This window comes from Trichinella spiralis (genome assembly GCF_000181795.1).
Source record: "Trichinella spiralis strain ISS 195 chromosome Unknown Scfld1557, whole genome shotgun sequence".
Taxonomy (NCBI): domain Eukaryota; kingdom Metazoa; phylum Nematoda; class Enoplea; order Trichinellida; family Trichinellidae; genus Trichinella; species Trichinella spiralis.
Window position 1 is genome coordinate 249,680 of NW_003528496.1, and position 22,115 is coordinate 271,794.

At 31.0% G+C, this 22,115-nt stretch overlaps 9 protein-coding genes across 9 annotated transcripts; 5 read left to right on the top strand and 4 right to left on the bottom strand.

The window, feature by feature from the left end:
- Window positions 1-253: 253 nt before the first annotated feature.
- Tsp_04511 (poly(A) polymerase) lies at window positions 254-5,256 on the bottom strand. Its single transcript, XM_003369037.1, has 19 exons — window positions 5,246-5,256; window positions 4,878-4,906; window positions 4,441-4,573; window positions 4,027-4,193; window positions 3,810-3,965; window positions 3,509-3,635; window positions 3,356-3,441; window positions 3,200-3,307; window positions 3,037-3,149; window positions 2,516-2,978; window positions 1,853-1,956; window positions 1,585-1,675; window positions 1,314-1,392; window positions 1,226-1,238; window positions 1,042-1,164; window positions 875-987; window positions 544-705; window positions 410-478; window positions 254-359 (listed from the first exon to the last, which is right to left on the bottom strand). Exons 1-19 carry the CDS (start codon window positions 5,254-5,256, stop codon window positions 254-256), a joined length of 2,253 nt encoding a protein of 750 aa, XP_003369085.1.
- A 452-nt stretch (window positions 5,257-5,708) lies between these two features.
- Tsp_04512 (e2F-associated phosphoprotein) lies at window positions 5,709-6,509 on the top strand. Its single transcript, XM_003369038.1, has 3 exons — window positions 5,709-5,910; window positions 5,967-6,171; window positions 6,224-6,509. The coding sequence occupies exons 1-3, from the start codon at window positions 5,709-5,711 to the stop codon at window positions 6,507-6,509; spliced, it is 693 nt and encodes a 230-aa protein (XP_003369086.1).
- A 40-nt stretch (window positions 6,510-6,549) lies between these two features.
- Tsp_04513 (suppressor of G2 allele of SKP1-like protein) lies at window positions 6,550-7,794 on the bottom strand. Its single transcript, XM_003369039.1, has 4 exons — window positions 7,763-7,794; window positions 7,223-7,409; window positions 6,709-6,816; window positions 6,550-6,651 (listed from the first exon to the last, which is right to left on the bottom strand). The coding sequence occupies exons 1-4, from the start codon at window positions 7,792-7,794 to the stop codon at window positions 6,550-6,552; spliced, it is 429 nt and encodes a 142-aa protein (XP_003369087.1).
- A 297-nt stretch (window positions 7,795-8,091) lies between these two features.
- On the top strand, window positions 8,092-9,431 carry Tsp_04514 (brix domain-containing protein 2). Its single transcript, XM_003369040.1, has 3 exons — window positions 8,092-8,416; window positions 8,722-9,017; window positions 9,070-9,431. Exons 1-3 carry the CDS (start codon window positions 8,112-8,114, stop codon window positions 9,429-9,431), a joined length of 963 nt encoding a protein of 320 aa, XP_003369088.1. The 5' UTR covers window positions 8,092-8,111.
- Window positions 9,432-9,694: 263 nt separating this feature from the next.
- Tsp_04515 (hypothetical protein) lies at window positions 9,695-10,911 on the bottom strand. Its single transcript, XM_003369041.1, has 3 exons — window positions 10,287-10,911; window positions 9,996-10,189; window positions 9,695-9,943 (listed from the first exon to the last, which is right to left on the bottom strand). The coding sequence occupies exons 1-3, from the start codon at window positions 10,909-10,911 to the stop codon at window positions 9,695-9,697; spliced, it is 1,068 nt and encodes a 355-aa protein (XP_003369089.1).
- Window positions 10,912-11,549: 638 nt separating this feature from the next.
- Window positions 11,550-13,549, top strand: Tsp_04516 (conserved hypothetical protein). Its single transcript, XM_003369042.1, has 6 exons — window positions 11,550-11,775; window positions 12,005-12,033; window positions 12,619-12,756; window positions 12,821-12,951; window positions 13,025-13,250; window positions 13,313-13,549. Exons 1-6 carry the CDS (start codon window positions 11,550-11,552, stop codon window positions 13,547-13,549), a joined length of 987 nt encoding a protein of 328 aa, XP_003369090.1.
- A 1,220-nt stretch (window positions 13,550-14,769) lies between these two features.
- Window positions 14,770-15,941, top strand: Tsp_04517 (hypothetical protein). The gene is made up of 3 exons (XM_003369043.1): window positions 14,770-15,054; window positions 15,092-15,232; window positions 15,801-15,941. The coding sequence occupies exons 1-3, from the start codon at window positions 14,770-14,772 to the stop codon at window positions 15,939-15,941; spliced, it is 567 nt and encodes a 188-aa protein (XP_003369091.1).
- A 431-nt stretch (window positions 15,942-16,372) lies between these two features.
- Tsp_04518 (KRAB-A domain-containing protein 2) lies at window positions 16,373-16,785 on the top strand. Its single transcript, XM_003369044.1, is given in 3 exon segments — window positions 16,373-16,395; window positions 16,488-16,673; window positions 16,692-16,785. The coding sequence occupies 3 exon segments, from the start codon at window positions 16,373-16,375 to the stop codon at window positions 16,783-16,785; spliced, it is 303 nt and encodes a 100-aa protein (XP_003369092.1).
- A 370-nt stretch (window positions 16,786-17,155) lies between these two features.
- Window positions 17,156-21,875, bottom strand: Tsp_04519 (glycosyl transferase family 8). Its single transcript, XM_003369045.1, is given in 17 exon segments — window positions 17,156-17,208; window positions 17,357-17,445; window positions 17,645-17,718; window positions 17,734-17,825; window positions 17,840-18,033; window positions 18,082-18,206; window positions 18,271-18,343; window positions 18,399-18,525; window positions 18,639-18,777; window positions 18,835-19,038; window positions 19,132-19,245; window positions 19,300-19,713; window positions 19,771-19,932; window positions 19,981-20,111; window positions 20,168-20,342; window positions 20,401-20,471; window positions 21,821-21,875. The coding sequence occupies 17 exon segments, from the start codon at window positions 21,873-21,875 to the stop codon at window positions 17,156-17,158; spliced, it is 2,292 nt and encodes a 763-aa protein (XP_003369093.1).
- Window positions 21,876-22,115: the final 240 nt, after the last annotated feature.

Below are 22,115 nucleotides of genomic sequence, written 5' to 3' on the forward strand. Positions count from 1 at the left end.
TATACAACAGTGATGTGAATGCATTTTAAACACATTTTGAGATTTGCTTGCTGTTTTCTAAACCTCAACTTTGAATACTTTGTCACCCTTCAGCTTCGTTGATACCTTTATCAAAAGCAATTAACAATTATTTAATAAAAAATAACTACATTTCAAAAAGCCAGTATTAACATAAGTAAATTTCGTTTAAACTGAAATTTTTTCAGCACCAGGAATTTTCAATTCAATTTCGGAAAATTTATTGTCGAAAACTTCAGTCGGAGTCAGATGTGTCACTGCTACTAAAATAGGATGCTTCGAAACGCATAGGTGATTGGGTCATTGCAGATGAATTCAAAGAAGATGAAAATTCAACAAATCTGAAAAATTCATGAGAACATATCACACAGATAAAACGTTTCAAAAATACCTGCTACGGATGTGTCCATTTGATGCAAAACTAGTCTCGTGGATACCATCATTTTCGCCGTTCACAAAACTGATAAATCTTGCATGCAATAAAACTTACATAACAAGCTTCATTTAAAAAAGCTTAAAAATTACCTCTCTATATGTTCAAGACGACCCAAAATATTCCAAGTATCAAAATCTGGACTTCTCGCAAAAGCACGAAGATTTTCCAAGTTTCTTGCTGTTTCAGTACGCCCTTGATTAATGTATTCCGACTCAGATAAAAAAGGAATTGGAGTCGGTCGATTCCACAGGCTAATTTCAGAATTACTTATTACATAATTATTTAAATCAAACAATAATTAAATATTAGACTTACAGCTGCTGATTGAGCAAGTGAACTTTTTTCATAAACATGTATTTCGCAAAGATTACGAAAACAACAAAAATAGATCCAAAAATCACTTCCTGACAAGACATAAACATGACAAATATTCCAACAATAGAAAAAAAGTGTCCAACTAATTGGACAGTTTTTGGATGCACTGGAATAAGATATCGATACACAACAGCACAAGATAAAGCTGACATCACAATCTAAAAAAATAATTACACATTAAACATGTTCTCCTAAATTATATGCGTATTTACCAGGTAAGCAATAATGAAATTGGAATAGCTAAGCAACAATTGCAAAATCGGTAAACCCCAAGAATGTAAGAAGTATAAAAATGTGCCTGTTCCTCCGACGTAAAAAGCAGCAGTTGCAGTTTTCTACGATTAATTCATTTTTATTATATACCAAATCGCACATACACAAAACGCAAATACTTACCAAAGGTAAACGTCTGAAAATGAAAAACAGTAACAAAATTAAGGGAAGCAAAAAACCAACTATAGAGCATAAAATGTAATAGGTGAACTTAGAACGGCTGATGGCAGTGGCGAAGCAAAATAACACAATACCCACAAATAATGATGTAAGCAGACCAAAATCGACAACTGAAATTATTAATAAATTAGCAGTACTTAAAAACTGCATACCATGTTATTAAACTATCCCAATACATGAATCAGCATTAAAAGTACAGTTTTAAATTATAAAAATAAAAATAAACTGCAACATATTCAAAATCGCTATCATGCAAACTCATTTATAAATAATTCGAGATGAACCACTTTAGCATTTCTTACGTTTTTCATCCAGCCATACTAAATATGGTTTACTACATGATAAACCAACGTAAATATTAGAAAAAGGGTTGATGCGTGAAGACTTCCAAATCTGAAATCTGTAAAGCCAACCCAAAAAATGCATATTCAACTTATAATTTTCTATGACGCTTGATTTATTGACGCTTGTAAAAAGAAAATAGTTAGGATCTTCTCCATCAAGAAATTGAATTTGAATCTAAATAATCATCAACATAAAATCAAAGTGAAGTTATTACTGATAACCCACCGAAGAGGAAGATAAGATACGCAAAATACTCAATGGTCTGGCTGGAGCAATAAATATTTTTAGCTTTCCATCAGGAATAACCGAAATAGCTGCTTCAGTTAATACTGTAAAATATAATATAATGCAACAGAATAAAAACTGCAAAATAAGTGATATCACATTACTTCTTTCTTCACTAACTTCATCAGAAATACTACTTGCCGTAAAAAACAATATAAATAAAACTGTGTGGAATAGCAGCGACATCATTATTACAAATAAGCCATAAACAAAAGTCTACGTTGCCAATAAAAAAGCGTGAATTCAAAATTAAATTACAGTAATGGCATTTAATAAAGTAAATCAAGTACTATTAATGACTGTCATTTATGCATTTAAATTAATTAGTTTTAAAACAGAGAAGTTAAATAAAAAGTGATTTAAAAATTCTAGAAAATAATATTGATTTATACATTTTTATCAGTAATGTTTAGCTAAAATAATTAACAATAATTGACCCAAAATATCATACTGCTTGAATTTTTTATTTTTAGTGTTTCAAAGAATTAAACATTTTTTTCTGCTTATTAAGCAGAGGCTAAAAATCATTGCAAACAACACAACTTATATTTGCTATTCATTTCTTTTCAAAAGGTTTATTTTCAACAAAAATTATTTAATGACGTTTAGTTTTATCACGAGAATTTTTCTTTTTTTTATATTCTTTCTCTAAAACATCTAAAGGCGGAAGTTCTTTAACCGCGTCTATAAGTTCACCAGCAGTCATCTGAAATTCACTATTCATCCACTTCTGAAATAACCGCGTTAATATTACAGTCATCACAGGACCAGGTTTTATATTTAAATGTGCAAGCATGTGACCAGTAACAGGAAATTTAGGTGGTTTCCAACTTTCAATAATTTTAAGTGCATCACCAAAGCCGTGATATTTCATTAATTCACAAGAGCGCTTATAGCTATCCGGAGTGCACGATCGTGTATATGCATTATAACAAACATTTTTGAAATACTTCGTTTGATGTTGTAAATCTGTAATTTTCTTAGCTTCATCTCTTTTACCAACTATAAATTCACAGATAACTCGCTCTTCTGTAGACAATTTCAATCGGCTATTCAAATCACATATCTATATACAATTTTAAAAAATATGATTTACAAAAAACCATACTTATAAAAATATTCACCTGCTGCTCATTTTCAAGCAAAGCACTTATCATTGTAATCGAAAGCGGCTTAAACGCTTCTGCTGTAATAAAAACTTCAGCAAAATTCTCAATCGGCGGATTCTTTGGAAGACCTAAAACTAACGTGATAAAGTAGTTTATGTTGCAAAAATAAAAAGAAAACCAATATATGGATATATGCCACAGTCGAACATTGTTGCTATTACAGAATGTCCATATCTCCCAACAACAATTCTCTTCAATTCAAGCCATATTCGTTCTCCACTTATACCTTCATACAATTATATTTATTTTTAAATATCATCAACCGAATTTTTACTTGAAAGGCCTTCTGCATTATGCTTTATAGCAGACAATGTACTCAAATCATGCTCATCAGATTTATCCGAAAGACGACCGTAAAATCTAAATTAAAATGACGTAAATTTTGTTTCAAAATGGTACGAAAACAATTTATATAACAATATTTCACCTAAAGTAACGAAGGATTCTTAAGTAATCTTCTTGAATACGTTGATTAGGATCGCCAACAAATAATATACGCCTTTTTTTTAAATCGTCCACACCTCCAAAATAATCGTAAACCGTGCCATCGAAATCTTAACACTAATATATTAAGCGCAATACATTTTATGTGAAACTAAAAATATAATTCTTCTGATATCATTTGAAACATATACACAAAGTGAAATTAAAAAGTCATTTAATTTGATACACTGATTTAGATTACATTTCACTTGATTTGATACATTTGAATATAACTCGATAATTACCCATAAACATTGAATTAACTGTTAAATCGCGTCTACTGGCATCGAGAAACCAATCAGTAGTAAATTCCACCTCCGCATGCCTTCCATGACAAAATTTGTCAACTCGAAGGGTTGTAATTTCAAAATTTTGCTCCTGTATACGACATGTCACTGTGCCTATTTCATAAACATTTGAGTATAAATAAAATCAACGTTTAATAAACAAAACAAAAAATACCATGCTTTTCTCCTCCTTTATTTAACACGCGTATGCTATTTTCTAGAAAAAGCTGATTCATTTCTTCCGGTCTTGCTGTAGTAGCCAAATCTATATCAACTGGTATAATATTTAGCAATAAATCACGAACGGCACCACCAGCAATTCGAATTTCATAACCTTTCTTTCTAAACGGAATAAATTTAAATAATCTAAGGCAGTAAAAAATTGTCTACATAATCATTTATAAAACAAAGCATAATAATGAACATCAATGGATATGAAAATTTATCATAGATCTATACATCATATCATCATCACAGAATCATAGAAATCTTTAAAAAAACAGACAAAACATATTAGAAATAAAAAATCTATAATATGTAAAAAAGTAAAAAATATCTTTAAAATAATACTACGATCCGCTGCACTTACTCAAACAGCTGTTTGATCTCCATTAGAGGTGGAGTGAGAACACATTTCAACATATCACCTTCTATTTTCATGGTGAAGAAAAACTGTCTCTGTTGAAGCCTTTGTGCAGACAATAACCACAAATTTAGAGTAACTGGAGATGAAATGATGTTTAAATTTAAAAATTTTACAACATGACCATAAAATCTCAGGTCCAGAAAAGATTTAACCATGAAATTTTTACTGCTTGAAAGTCGCAACTAAATTTTAAATACAATTTTGTTGAATAAAATAATGAAAGCGGAAAAAACACATTATAAAAATTAAAATGTTTTTATTCGGAAGCAATTAATAATTAATCATAACATTTGATATTAAAGTAACATTAGAAAGAAAAAACAAAAACAAATTACGTAGAATATCAAGTAACTTATGAAATTACAAAATATAATAAAAACTGTACAGCCGATGCTGTACTTTAAAACATCTAAAATATTTAAATTAACTATTAATTTTCAACCACCTTTAACAACTTTAAAATTAACGTCCAAATAACATTCTTACAGAAGAATTTGCTTTATGAGAAAATCATGTAACTATTTTGAAAAATAAAAATAATTTTTTGATTACTGTTTTAATTGATCACTGTAACAGTGATAAAATATAACGAATATAACTACATTGGATTATTAAATTAATAATTTTGTTAGCGTAATTTTATGTATGTTTATGAATGACACCTGCTACAGTATATGATTACTGTAAATAGGTGACTTGATAAGTTTAACCATTTCTAATAATGAGTTAGACGTAAATTTCGCATAACCGAGGTTCCATATTTATAAAGATATTTCAAATAAAATTAATTTTACACCTCATTTTATTTAATGGAGCGATTTGCACCTTTGGAAAGAGATGTATATTTTAATGAAGATTACAGTGATGATGAAAAATGGTAAGCACGACGAAGCGCTTTACTTTTTATTGTTGATAAACAATTTCGAAAATGAAGTACTCGCTTTTTAAATGTGCTTTAAGTTAAAAATCTTGTGGTTATATCACGAGCGCTGCATGAAAATTAATTTAAATTTTATGTCAAATTTATATTAATATTGATCAAGCGTTTGCATCTGTATATGATTTGCTAATAAAATATTGCTATTATTCTTATCACATGTTGATTATTATTATTATGTATATTATGTAATTGTGTTAGTTCTGACAATGAAAACGACGACAATGAACTTTGTAAATCAACGGAAAAATCAGCTACTTTTCGAAGATCTCAGATGAACGCTGAATTTGAATTAGAAATGAAATCTGAACTGGATAAAGTGTTTATGGAGCAAAGTGTTTTTTCTTCCTTTACCAGCATTGAAAGTATAGGGGTACAGAATGATAATAAGTGTGCTGCGAAAGGAAATTCAGCTGTTGATGACTTTGCTGATCCAGCCTTAGGTTTGAACGATAAATTTACTGCATCCGATGAAGGTAAATATTTTTTGACAATAATGATAGTATTTATGATAGCAAATAAGTTATTTAAGAGTTTATCGACGAAAATGATATGGAGATGAAATGCAATGATGAATTGTTTTACAATCCGAAAGATGATGAAGATAATCAAAATTGGATTAATACACATCGTAGAAATTATCAGCCACAAATGACATCTCATCTTCCTTTACCGAAAAGCGATGCTGTATTAAACTGCCCTGCATGTATGTCTCTACTCTGCTTAGATTGTCAGCGGTAACGTTTGTTTTGTGATAGTTTTCTTTTTAAACAAGCATAATTATTTTAGACATGTAAAATATTCTGCTCAGTATCAAGCGATGTTTGTACAAAACTGCGACATTGGTTGGGATGAAATTCTCCGTATTCCAGAAGTGAAAACTAGGAAAAGCCGTCGCAGAAAGGAAAACGGTGAACAAAGAAACGCAGTATCTACCGCTGCATCCACCTCCGATGACAGTTGTTTTGAAGATACATTTCACCCTGTGTTCTGCTCTGTTTGTAGAACAGAAGTAGGCGTAATCGATCGTGATGAAGTCTACCATTTTTTTAATGTATTATCTAGTCATTCATAGATAGAATTTGTATGAGAAATAATGAAAATAAAATTTGTGATTAGAATTTTTTCCATTCTGTTCCTTCCGGTGGTCGACAATCGACATGACGTTTGCTAACTTCTGACCAATCCGTGCTTAAAACAGTCCCATGACTTTCAACCTTGAAAAAGACCAATAAACAGTAATGTGATAAAATATTATAACATAACAACAATACCAGTGATTTTAATATAGCCCTTTTTTGATCGTCATCGCAGTCGTCGTAGAGCTTTTGAAAGAAACCATTCAAAGTGGAACTATCTTCTTTCTCTATTTCTTCTGTTTCCTAGAAAAAATTATGTGTCCTAGCACAAACTTGTGAAACTTAATAAATATATATGTAATGTATTCGACGTATTATACAGTGAAAACAAAATCGTTGTCATAACAATTCAGGATGACAAAAATTTCCATACTTGCTTTACTATTTGATCCCAATTTTTCGCCGCTTTCACAGAACTTGTTGGATACGAACTTGTACAAGTCTCTATATAACTTCAGAATGAATATTCATAATTTTTTCTTAAAAATTTTATTTTACCTGAAGCTTGAGTTGAATTTCTTTCAGTATCTTCTAAAGCATACCAATAACATGGATTACGTTTTCGAAGGTTTAGTTCAATCTGTGTTTAACATTATATGTAAAACTGCACAAAATGTAAACTGGAATGACAAACTTTATTAGGAAAAACTTTGTAATGAGATTGGTCAGGAATAATTTCTGCTGATAAATCCAAATTCAGCATAAATGGAGTATCACACTTTTTCCATTGTAAATGAAGAAATTTTAATCCAAATTCGACTGTTAAGTCGTCTTTGTTCACATCGTTCACCTTCACTGTTACCGTTACGGTTTCATCACTTTGATACCAATCAAATCTGAAAATGTTCGCAATTCTCATTTCACATAAAATTCAATTCAACACTCGGAAATATCAAATTAAAAATACTCCTAATAAACAAAACAAAAACAACGCAAACAAATGATTTGCTATTTGAACCTTTGCAAAAGATTAATAAAATAATTATTTGAAAAATAATTTTGGAGTTTTCAAAAGCCAATAATTCACACTGTTTAACTTTAACTGTTTATTTTTATAATTAAAAGTTTAATCTACATTCATTCCATTCTGATAACGCTGACAGAATCGCAATGCTACTTTAATGCTACATTTCCATAAAATTCAGCAGCTGCAGATAAACATGATAAATCATTTACACAGGTAACTTACTTAACAGACGAAAACTGTTCATTAAAGGCCATCTGCTTCGTAAATTTCAACTGTAATACACATACACTGAAACGCTGTACAAATAACATATATATGATTACGAAAATCAAGTAACGCAATAAATCTGGGTTAGTAAACAAAAAATGAAATTCAAAATTTCAAAAAAATATTTATTATTTATTTGGCATAAGCATACAATTAAGGTAACAGAAATAATTGTAAATGTAAACTTAACAAAATTACAGTACTCATAATGAAAACAACGTACTGTAATCTTTTAATGAAGTCTTGATTACTTTTTTTATTGCCTACTGTAATTTATTTGGTTTCGAAAAAATAGCAAAAAATAATGCAGACAGTTGATCAAGATGGAAATAAGGAACTAGGTGAAGAAAAACTGAATAAAACGTTAAAATGGACAAATCGTGAAAGAGTTCTGGTATTTTGCTCTCGTGGCACATCTTTTCGTGATCGTCATTTGATGAATGACTTGAAGGCATTAATGCCGCATTCAAAAAGCGAGTCCAAGATGGATAAAAAAGACAACTTGCGGCTTATAAACGAAATCTGTGAAATGAAGAATTGCAGTAAATGTCTTTTCTTTGAAAGTCGCAAAAAGAAAGATGTCTATTTGTGGGCAGTCAATACTCCAAGGTATATCATGCACTGTTCTTATTGCTAGACAAATTTAATTTGTAGATTTCAGACAGTGTTTTAGAAAATAGTGTGATTTATATTTGTCATTTATTATTTTAATTTTTGGTATATACAATTATATAATTACTGTAAATAAGTAAATCAAATGGGGGAAACTCAATTTGTTTCGAACCTAAAATTTTGTGATAAACGCTTTAATCATGATATGAAAAAATGTTCTATTATTGAATATGAAGCAGATACTTATAGATTATGATGACATTCATACAAGTATTTTAAAATTTGTTTTTTTTCTTTTTTAGGGGTCCATCTGCTAAATTTTTGGTGAAAAACGTTCACACAATGATGGAACTTAAACTGACCGGAAACTGTTTGAAGGGATCGCGTCCGTTGTTATCGTTTGACAAAAATTTTGATCGTTCATATGCTTTGAAATTAGTGAAAGAGCTCTTTATACAGATATTTTCCATACCAAATAGGCATCCGAAAAGCAAACCGTTCGTTGATCATGTTTTAACTTTCTCTGTTTATGATGATCGAATCTGGGTACGAAATTACCAAATTGTCGACCCTAATGCGGATGCTATGGAAGAAATAGGTAGCCAATGCTGCGTAATTAACTAAAGTATGAAAGTGATTGAAGTTTATAGGTCCAAGAATGACGTTGCAATTGATCCTGATTCAAGAAGGTAGTTTCGGTGGTCCTTTGCTTTATAAAAATGAAAATTACGTGAGTCCAAATATTATAAGACGCCAAATGCGCATTGCGGCAGCAGAGAAACATTTGAATCGAATGGAGGCGAAAAAATTTTCGAAAACGCAGCGCGCCAAGGCGGAACCAACGTTCCAAGTTGATCCTCTGGAGGATGTTTTCAATGTTGACTTAAAAAACATCAAAGATGATGAAATTTCAAGTGTTGATAACAAAGCAGCGATTAATGAAGTGCGTCGTTTGGAAAAGCAGATTATGAAAATTAAAAAGCGACCGAAGAAGAAAAAGATAGGCCAGTGATTATAATTATGCGTCAGTGTATTTCGATTTCGAAATAAATTTACAATACAATTCAGTTTTTAATTTATAACTATATTTTCAACTCAGAGCACTATAATTTTATTTTGCAAGAAACATCAAGCGTGAATTCTATTGCATTTCTTGTATATATATTTCACGTATTCTTGTGAATAAAATTGTATTACTCTTTATATTCCAGTTTTGATTTCCTTGGCTGTAGACTGTAATTCTAAAATATGAATTATTTGAGAACGATAGTAAAATTAGACACGAGCAGTACAAAAAGAAGAAAAGTACGACAGATTACTGACAAAAAAATTCTGCTCTTTTTCCAACGACCATTCCATGATATTGTCACATCCAATCTCTTCTTCCGTTTGAATCAAAATTCCAATGACGTTTCCGCACAACTCATTCGCGTCTGCATCAGTTTCCCACTTGTGATATTCACGCAACACATAATATACTCCAAGCGAACGCATTGCTTCTCGACCAACGCGGCTGGCACAAATCTATCTCCAATATAAATTTCAAACTGTACTATTAAAAAAATAATCAACATACACGATATAGCGCTTCTAAAATAGTGAATCGAATTCTGCAGCTCGCTTCCCGTTCGATAGTGGCTGTCAAATAAGTCCGCCATACTGGATAAATAAGCTGCCATTCCCAATCGCGAAATTCTCCTTCTCCAAAAAATGAATACAAAAGTCCAGTAAAAAATGGTTCTTTGATCGCACTGATGATTGTGTGATTATCTATAACAATACATTAAATTTGAACCACTAAAATTAATATAAATAGTACGACAGTATGATGAATAGCCAAAATAAACTTAAACAAAAAGGTAGTCACCTGCGTCAAAGCAACAATTTCGCACAACATCAAACATAATTTCTTGTTGCCAATGCATTGCATATTTATTTGAATTCAGCAACGTAATTATCAGCGGAGCTCCAAGATCTTCCGTGAACACGGCATCACGAACAGATTTCAACTGAGTTAAATTTCTCAGAAGTGATGCTGCATGATCAATATTTGGAGAACGATTATCCAATAGTGCCTTTGACAATTCGCGTACAATGGCAGGTATATCTTTCATGTATGTTCCAAAAACTTCACAAGTTTGCAACTTACATGTTAAATTACATGCCAAAGCAAGCACCAGCAAACGGCGTTGAAAATAATGATGATGAGAAATACTCTCGACGACGTAGTTCATAAAATTTTCGCATGTTAGTAAAAAGTTCGAAACCTCAAGTGAGTCTGCGGATGCATTAATAAAAGCTTCTAAAATTGAAGGTTGCAACCATTCCATTGGCTTGTAAAACAATTCCAAAAGACATTTTAAAATAGAAAAGGAATCGGCAGACAAAGCTTCGCTAGACATCATGCCCACAGATCTTATCTTGCTAAAAACATCATCCTCATTTATATCGTAAGTCAATGCAGCAGTTCGGAGATCTTCTTCAAAATTCATAGCTAACGGATAAATTAAATATAATAGAAAAACGAAACTACAGTATCTGATAAATAATGAATATCAAGTATGTTATTAGTTTGACATAAAAACTACACAAATAAATGCGCTTAAATATACAGTGATCATTTATTCATATCGGAATGTGTTATTATAAAATTCCTCTTTTCATATAAAAATCATTTATCATGACAAAATCCTTGCAAATTTTTTTAAAACCTTAATGTAATGAACTACTGTTTACAGTAATTAAAAGGTTCATGAAAAAATTAACATTTAAAAAATATTGTTTCATATTATAATAATAAAAAAATATATGTACACCTGCTTATTTTAATATGCGTAATCATATATTTTAATATAATCAAGTTATATTACTGTGAATTATTTAATGCTATGCCATGTTATGATATTTGCTTTTTAAAATATTATTTTCATTAGTTGTTTCTAATTTATCCTTCAAACTATTGTTGATTCAAAGGTTTGGTTTATCTATTCTAACTTAATTTTATACTAAATCACTAAGTACACTGTTTTCAAATTTGCTGGGATATGCATGCAATAATTTGAACGTGTATAAATTTAAACTGGATTTAGTTTATTATAGGTGTAATATATGTGGAATCTATTTAGTAATCATGGGCGTCATGCTGCAAATTATACGAACTCAGTGGAACTGTGGCAACATATTTTCAAGCTTTCATTACTTTTTATTTGATTCCCGAAATACAGTTTTGAAACTGTGGCATCGTCATAAAGGCCATTCAAAATGGCAGAACATCCGCCATACAAAAATGGCAAATGATATAATGAAGCAGAGGATTTTTTCCAAATTGGCGTATAAAATTGGCGTCGCCATAAGAGGTAATCATCATTGAAGTGAAGTTTTTTTATTTTGCAATCTTTGCACTATTAACTTAGTATTTAATACTTATTATTGTTCACTGCCTTATGCATATAATATACTTTATTAAATAAACTTGTTGTGAAAATGTTTGTAAGTTGTATTACGTGTTATGAATATTAAAGTTATAGATAAAAAATTTTTTTTGTGATTATTGCTGATACTGATGTTTCATAATTCTTTTTGAAGACAATAAAACCATATTGCAGCAAGGACACGTATGTCTTCCTTTTCGATTTTATTCAGCGTTAAAATCTAAAAAATCGATCAAACTAATTCAGACACCTTATAAGCACTTCTGTTTTTCTTCATTGTTATTTTGTTAATATAAAATAAGTTAATAAACGATGGTTAAATTACAGTATGCATTTCTGTTTTCAAGTTTATTTATTTATTTATTTATTTTCAAGATCTGCTAAAATATTAAAATTTTCGATAAAGTTTTCATTATAAAAGATGTTATTTTAGATTTTATAATTTGAGATAAGACGGTTGAGCCATTTTTAAAATATTGATTATATGTTTTCGTTATTATTTATTAGTGAAAGATTTTAAAAAGCAATTGTATGGATAATCACTGATATTTATTTTTTAGCATTTATTTTAACTTAGATACATTTACTAAATTCAGTGATGTAATTTCAGTGACATTACTTTTGTTATGTTTTATTGTTTAGTTTTTGAAATGTTTTTATTTGTGATTTTTAATGGAAGGAAAGATTTTATGCATTTTCAGTTAAGATAACTGAAAGGGTTTTTTTAATAGTAGTTCATTTACATATATGTTGGTTTTTTATTTTTAGATTAATGAAATAAAATATTTAGGAAATAATATGCAAACTAATCCTCATTTGAACAGAGATTTAGAAAAGGTGTTAGAGGAATGTCAAGCAAAAAATATGCCAAAAGTTTCTATCGACCGGGCTATAGAAAGAGCGGTGGTAAATTTATTTTATTTTATTTTATTGATTTTTTTGTCCTACTATTATCAGTAATATATTTTAGAGCAAGCCTCTTCAAACAATACATTTTGATGCTAAAGGACCAGGTGGATCGTTATTTATAATAGAAACGCTTACAGATAGGAAGGATTATACTAAAAGTATCATACAGAAATATTTCAATAAAGTTGGCGGGTGAGAATTAATTCATTTCTCATATTTAAAAATAATGTTTACGTTAAAAATTTCAAAATTGTGTTTATTTCAGATTTTCTTTTGCAGATCAAGGAATAAGACGATTTTTTGAGCAAAAGGGAGTAATAATGGTGGCAAGAAGATTCAAAGACGTAAACACGAATGATAAAAGAAAGCAAGCAAGCAGCAATTCAACATCGTATGAGTTAAGTTTGGAAGAGGCAATAAATATTGCCATTGATGTTGGTGCTGAAGATGTGACTGAATCTGAAGACGATGATGGAGTCGAAATGTTAGAAGTAAGCAAATAAATATTTAGTTGCAAATTTGGAATGTTAATTAATTAAATGCTTAATTTAAGTTCATTTGTGATCCTTTACAAACAACTAAAGTTTGCAATGCTTTGGTTTCACGGAATTTTCAAGTTCGGTCAAGTGAAAACGAATTCAGAAGCACAATTCGTGTTCATCTTGAAGAGAAGCAACTCGAAGTAGTTGAAGCTTGTTTCAAAGCACTGGAAAATGTAGAATCAGTTGCTAAAATTTTTGATAATATTGAACCATCTGAAGATGTGAAGAAAAAAAGTGAAAATGAATGATTTCTTTTTTTCAGATCATTTAATTAAATAGAAATACAGTCGAACTTGGTTAATGCACATTTCCCTTAAGTGCAAAAGATTTTGGCCTGTAAAAATTTCCTGTAGTTAATTATACGATAAGATAATTGATAAATGCACAACTTCATTTAGTTCATCACTTTCCCAAGATTTATTGTTCGCTATATATAGTCCTTAACTGCACAATAGACGCGTTCTGGTCGCTTTGCGTTTATCATCATCCATAACAACCATTCATACTCGGCAAAGTTTATTGTTCGCAATATCAGAATAAGCTCGCGTATCACAGACAGGGCGAGCTATCCCAAAATCAAAGCAACTACTGCTTTCTCAAGAAGCATACTCACAAGGAAACTGTCGCAGATCTTGTGACAATTCAGTTATATTTTCACGAAAACAACATAAATGGGACAAACCTAGACTAAACTGATGAGAAGCTAGTAACGCTAGAACCAAAAAATATAATTCAAATCTGCACTTCCGACTATTTTACTTAAAATAAATGGACATTTTTTTGCATTAAACCTATTTGTGCATGTGAAGTCAGATAATCTGAGGTGAACTAATATTACAAAATCTCTTGAAAATTGAAACAAATAAACAGCAAAAATAAGCGCACATGAAACGAAAGTTGTTGCCGCGATGTTGAATGAAGGAAAGAATGAAAAAACGTGATGATCCACTTCAGACGGATTTTTCACCGCTTTGCTTGTTTCCGCCATTTAGACCAAATACGGCTTTGTTCTATGAGTTTGATAAATATGTTGCATAGGCCTTTGTCAGAAATTATTCACGTCGCTCGTCATATCAAATGAATAACTAAAGGCAATTTTGATGAAAAAATTAACGATAAATTGTGCACAGCTAACGCTGTTAAGTCAAAACTAAGATGACCAAAAAGAGAAAGCGGTAACAATTTAGCCTGAAGTAGACCAAACTGAATTTCAAACACCTATGCAGGACTAAAAATTCTTACTTCTCACGCCCCCCCCCCTATACTCTGGAACCTTCCTACGCCCCCCTTATTGAGAAAAACTGCTTTAAACTTATATGTTGAAAGTTTTGTTTAAATTTAAACTGAACTATAAAATTTCAATCCGCTTATTTTAAAGTTTCAAATAACTGTATAAATGGCTTAATGGTTGAAAATTAGTTTGTTCTCGTTGTTCCAATTGAACAGTTGCTTTTTCGATTGCTTGAAAATGGAAAAAATTGTCCAAAGTATTTGCAAGGATGTTGTCAATGCCATCAATGATGACAGCGCATTGGTTGGCAAACTTTTTGGTAAAATTGAACAAAAAAGTGGCCGAAGTCGTTATCAAGCTGCGATTGTGCTGGCTGGTGTGATTTGTATGCTGTTGGCTGTATACAACCCCGCTGTAAAATTGTTGTGCGACTTGATTTGCATTGTCTATCCAGTAATGAAAACTTTAGCAGAGATGGAATCTATTGAGAAAAGCAGATGCAAGCAGTGGATGTTTTATTGGGTTATTTTTGGTTTGTTTACAATTTTTGATTCATTAGTTGGCTGCAATCTTCTGTTTATTGCAATCTATTGGTTACCAAAATGCATCTTCTTTCTTTTGCTTTTCATGCCAAGCTGCTTTGGAGTTGAAATATTGTATGCAAAGTTCTTCCAATCTCGCTACAGCCAATTTATATCTGGTTGTACTACTGCCGTTGAAATGACTACTGAATAACTACCACAATCGTTATTTTCCACTACTTATCTTCTTCTTCATTTACATTCTCATTCATTTTTGCATGTTTATGTATGTTTTAACTTTCACACAGAGTAGTTTATTGTCTTTCACATAGAATTCATAAGTTTTGCCTGAGTTGTTTGCATATGAATATGACACTGTTTTTCTTATTTAAAAATGTCTGTGAAATAAATAGTACAAAATAATTTATTTCTTATAATTGATAAGTTTAATAAAATTGGTAGAATTTATTTGTTTAAGGTTTTTCATCTGCAGTCGAACTTGGTTAAGTGCACATAATTTTAACCTTTCGAAATTTCCTGTAGTTTATTATACGATAAAATAACTGATAAGTGCACAACTTGGTTAAGTGCATCACTTTGCCAAGGTCTACGGGAATTATTATTCGCAATATACAGTCCTTAAGTGTACAATAGACAAAGTGCGCTTTACCTTTATCATCAGCGATAACAACTATTGTTACTCGGCAAAATTTTTTGATCACTGTATACATATATGTATACATATAGCGATCAAAAATATCCACGTGGGCTTCGCAAACTGTATGGCAAATGGCTACGTGCTCAGGCCTTGAGATCTGTAGCAGACCTGCTCGCAGGAGATGGATGAGCTGTAATGTCCCTTCTAAATGTCAAACGTGTCATCGCTGATCTGTCAGCGTCATGAAGTGCATGCTAAAGTCGCCAAGCAACGACCACTGCTAGTTGACAGTTTTCTTCAATCGTTACAAATAGAAATAGATACTTTTGATAAAAATCCACAAAACCATTTGATGATGCCAGAAGAAAAAAAATGAACGGCGCCATACCAAAAGACGATTAAAATTCTTTTATTTCAATGTAAATTCGACATCGCAATCTTCAACGTAGGTATAGGAGCAATTTGTGGATAAATTAAAACTCTTGGCGCCACATTCCAGATTTATCAGACAGATTACCCACTTTTCTGACATCACACCTGGAAGTTTACATCAAATCTGAATAAGAAATTTCAACAAGCAACAAGTTTAGTTACAAACCATGGGAGCAGGTTTTTACATATAATCAGGAAGGAATAGGCAACCACTTCCTCATTTGTTAAAATGCTGATGGATAGAAAGGCTGTGTTTGAAGAAAAATTGGCAATACGGATGCATGAAAAAATGCAAAAATATGGTCAATAGGACTGAAATTTGTTCAATGGCAGATTTATGTTAGCGTTCACGAAACAACTGGACAAAATCCATTCAAGGTTACATTTGGAGAGGAGCCACGAATTGGACTGGAGTCCTACGTTCTGCCAAAATCACTAGTTGATGCAGCGAAAACAGAAGAAGAAGTTGAAGGATTTCTAGCATTTCATGAAGCCAATAAAAAAGAAAGCTTGAACAGAGACGAAAAAACGTAGGAAAAAAATGAAAGTATTGCCGAGAAAACTTTTCTGCATCGGGATCAAGCTTTTGTAAAAGCACAAGAAGAAGCAGCTGCAGGCAGTCTAGAGCAGCAGCAAAAATGAAACGACGGTTTACGAAAATGCTAAAACCGCTTCATATAGGTCAAAATGCTACACTCAGAGTGCCAGATGTAGACCGTGGACCTGCGGATCCGAAAAATTTCCAAGTAGTCATCATGGCGGAATGCGAAGGACTGTACACTGTTGGCTGCAGAGAAGGAAAGTTGTCATTCAAATTTACAGCTGCTGATTTACAAGTCATATCAGAAAATTTATTATCAATTGATGAAGTGCCTGACGCTGAAATTCCTCTTAGAACTGCAGTAACTTCAGCTACGGACTGCCATGCATATGTGAAGTGCATGTACCTATCCGGCTGTTCATCTGGTAGGTACAGTTGCAGCAGAAAAAGACTATTATGCAATTCTCGTTGTCACCCCGGGAAGTCATGCAAAAATGTATAAACCTCGCGCGATACATCTGTTTCTGACAATAAATACAATTATCATTAATAAAAGCATTTCAATATACAGCGTGGCTCTATGGCCGTTGTTTCAACGTTAGGCAAATGCTTATTGCCTATTATCAAAAATAGGCAATTTTCAACATTAAGTGTTACATATATCAGATTAACCATGAGTAACAAAGACAAATTGAGCTGGTCCAAAGCCAAAACAACTACAGCTTTCCCAGGAAGTTACTAACAAGGAAGCTGCCGCAGATCTGGTAACTATTCGGTCATATATTCACAAAAACAGCATAAATCAGACAAACCTAGACCGAACTGATGAGCAGCTAATGAGGCTGGTTCCACAAAATATAATTAAAACCTACACTTTTGAGTATTTCACTTAAAAGAAATGGGCATTTTTTTCGCGTCAGAACTATTTGTAAATGTAAAGTTACTGGTCCTTTCAATTACTCTGCATAATTCCAAACTTTTGATAAGGGCATGGAAATTCTTGGCAAATTCCATGTGCACTCAACCAATTTCGACTGTATTTAAACAACAAGAATGAAATATTTCACACGTTTTCTTTTAATTCGTACAGTATTTTGTGACAACACCGTCGTCAGAGTGATACACTTATGATGCATAATTACTGTAAAAATAAACTTAAATTTGTTGCAATTGGTTGAAATTGCTTTCCAGGCTTAAATTGGGTTTTTGTCAACTCTTTAATGAACTGGCCCATGATCAATTTCAAACATCGTCGATAATCAGAATTCTGTCGATATTGAAGTAATTCCAAACTTGGCGAATGCGGTAAGTGAACAATATAAGCAAATGGAAGAACAATAAATTCATAACTAAATAATAAATTAATAAGATAAAAATAAAAATCACTGAACACTGACTTCAAAAAATCCAAATTCATCACATGTGCTACTTTGTTCCAACCAAATCCGACAAATCTTTCGTCATACAATGGCACATCTCTTCTCACCACAAAATAAGGTTCAAAATCAGTACTCCAGGCAATCTGTACAATAAAAATAAAGGTTGCATTTTTTAAATTAAATCTTTTAATCAACAAAATTTATTACTTTGTAAGGTTCTAAAGCATTTCTCCAACGATCATAATCTGTCGCCAAATGACCTTTTACCCATTCCTTCGACCTTAAACTTTGAAAGAATTACGAATGAAACCAAAAACAGGCATTATGCAACAAACCGAAATATATGAATTTCACCACTGTCCAATGATTTGAGCAAATCAGTTTTAGATTCTGGAATGATTACATGATAACTGTAAACTTCAAATGCAGGTACAATGTATGCTTTCTTCGACGCAATGGCATCTATCACAAAACAAATTTCAACATATAAAACGGTATTATTATTATTAAATTTATTTAAAATTGAATTAAGTAAATAAATAAATACATATATAATAAAAATAAAGTTTCATTACCCCTTTGTTGAGGAAGTATTTGCAACAGATGCTCATATAGTCCAGTTGCTGGGACAAAATCAATATCATTCATAAAAACGAACGGCGTGATGGAACTTTGTAAAGCAATATTGCGTAACTTGTTCACCGGATATAAGTTCTATTCAAACAATATTGAATTAATATGCTGAATTTCAAATTTGAATTTTAAATTTACCCCTTCTTTATAAACGACGTGAATAATAACATTATTTCGAATGTTTAAAAAGTCATTTTCCATAAACGTCGCCAACTGAAACGCTTCCGCATCAGTTAAATAAAGAACTGCAATAATCGGACCAGTCCATTGAATCAAAAGTCGATTCAAAGAAACTAAACGATCAAAGGAAAGCTGTGTAAGCAGTGTAACATCATTCAATTTCTAAAATAAAAAACATTCAAGTAGAAAAAAGACAAAAATATAAAAGTAAAAAAATATAAAGAATGTTCTGCAATATATGGCATATTTTCTCACCAGATCAAACTGTACAACATTGCCAAAATATAAATGCATTCGATGCATCAGGTTTGAGGCCGTTTTGAATGGCAAGCATAGATTAGTAAAGCTGTCGTAATTATTAGATATGTTCTGAAAAAAAACATTTTGAAAATAAATATCCTGTTGACAAATATAAAAGCATACTTCAACAGATGGTTTAGCAGTTTCAAGTTTGCAATTTTTATTAATATGCCTCAAAAAGTTGCCATCCAAATCAACGAACTGCTGGTATAATGAACGATAATGCGATTCATTGGGATTTTCTAACAACGGCTTTCTGTAGTTATTCCAGTGTATGATTTTCATGTCAGCTTGATCATAAGAGCACAGCTCTCTGCGAGCGTTGTCATTCAGTTGAAGGTTATATACACATGGAAGACGATAAACTAAAGCAGGCAATCTTTGAATAACGGCATTGAAAATATCTTGATCAGCCAGATTCGTTCTGTTGTATGTATTTAACAATTCTTTAGTTACAGCTTTATACAATTCTGTCCAGTTGATTGCTCGAAGTTTCAACAAATTCATCAAAATCACACCACTGTTGTAACCTCTACCCTAAAATGAAACATACAATTATGTAAAAAAATTTAAAGAAATACTTTATGATCATACCAATGCAGGCCAAGGCTTGTAGTCAAGAAAAAGATTTCCTAAATACCAGTCAGATTGATTTTCTGTCATACCCAAAGCTTGAGAATCATTAAACTTTGATAAAAAGTTCCACAATTCAAAAATATCTGATACGAAAAGAATATCCACATCAAGTACAACAACCTAAATAAAAACTGAGAACAATCTTTTTAATGCTAATTACTAATTTACCTTTGTAACAGATGTGGAAAGAATTTTTGGTAAAATTAACTTGGACAAACCAAACAAACCGGAATAATGGCCATTCGGTATCCAATTTATGTCTTCTAAAGCTTCATCAAGTCGATAAATTGACAAACTCACTGTTAAAAAAATTATAAATTTTAAATATTTATAATTTAAAAAAATAAAAAATTACCACTCGGCAAATTCCAGGTGGAAAACAAAGTGCGCAGTATTTTTTCAGATAAATCGCTATCAGTAACAATGTGGAAGTGCAACGGTGTGCTTCGATAAAAAAGCACGCTTTTCAGCAAAGTCAATAACTGCAGTCTTGATTGAAAACCACCGCTGACAACTGCAATATGAATCACCTATAAAACAACAATTAAAGAAAATTTCATTAACACAAAAATTAAAAAAAAAATCTACCTCGCATCGAATATTAAAATCATCCTTAGAAAGCAAGATGTTCTTCTTCTTGACATTCTTATGTAGTTCTTCTAAAATAAACTTGCTAATAGAATTTCAAAAAGTATTTTTTTTAATTCAATTCTTTACGCAAAAAATCTTTTCATTACTAAACATTCATTCATTCATACCATTACAATTGTTTTATGAAAACAGAAAACCCATAGCTTCCTAATAACTCTACTTTAAAACATTTGTTATTGCAATGCAACGATGCAATCATTCGGGAAATAATGCTTGTTATTAGGGAAAACAACAAGCGCTTTAAAAAGTCACTAACAAAGAATTCACTATTCATATTCTTGAACCTATCGACTGGGCAGCACAATAAAATTGACAATTACAATTACATGAATAAATTAACAATAATAAAATTCCTTACCCGTGGAATAATGCTTTGATTGAAATGTATAAAAGACGATGATAACAATTATTAGAAAAATTGCAAACCAGGAGAAAAGTCGCTTTCGACATGACCATCGAAGAATGGTCATTTCCCATTAAATGAGCAAATTTTCGTAGATCAAAACTTTAACAGTTGTTTAGTTGTTCAGTAAGGAAATACTTTCTCCATAAAAAATCAAAGTTCTGCTCACATTATGGTGGGAAGCAAGCAGAAAATACCAAATTAAAAGCAATCATTCACAACTAAACTAAAACATAAAGTAGCATGAAATAAAAAATAACACAAACAAAACACAGAAGAATTAAATAAAGAACAAATTTTTATGAAGAAAATTTAAAGAAAAATGCAAAGCTTCAACAAAACTACAAAAGCAATTTTTCAAGTCTTCTGTACATTTCAAAGAATGGTTATGTACTTTTGTATTATTTTATCAAATTTATCATTTTGACAGTAATTATAACAGAAATAAAATTTAAAAATGATCGCCTAACGCATATTTTTACAGAATAATTTTTAAATTTGAATCAATATTTAAAAATCTTTATTCGCATTGTAGAATAAAATAAAGAATCAAAAAAATTTTTTCTTACAGTAATCCTCTACAGTGAATGCCCGTTTTTTGGTTTAATTTAATTGAACTATCAGTAAAATATTATTTTTAAAATTAGATAATTATATTAAAAAACCTCACTTTTATTAATATTTTCAGATTTAACTTATTTAATATCGAAGAATGTAAAATTGTTCTTAATTTTTAAATATCGTAATTTAATTTACTTTATTTCAAGTGCGAATGTGTTTATCGTGGAACAAGTGGAAAATTAATAAAAAATATTTTATTATATCTTTTATTACATTTCAAAAACATTGAACATATTTAACCATGCACTCTTCCGTCATTCTGTAAAATTATACAGCGATGTTTGTGGTCACGTTCGACTTAATTTAGCAGGCAGTAGAGTGATAGTTTAATACTGTTGTACCGTGACATATTTTTGCTTTTTTTGATTGCCGTGAGGTATTGTTGCATTATTAATAATTCTGTATCGAATAGTTGTTTTTTTGTAACTGTTAATTCGCTAGTTTTTAAATTAACACGCAAATTAGCCACGCTGAAAGTTCTTGTTTTCCTGTCACGGCGTGTGATGGATATTGATTTTAATGTCTTGCACTTATTTTCTTTTATTCTTTTGTGGCACTTTTATTCATTTCTCACTGCTTACATTGAAATTTTCAATTTGATCAGGTCTATATATTGTTCTATCAATGC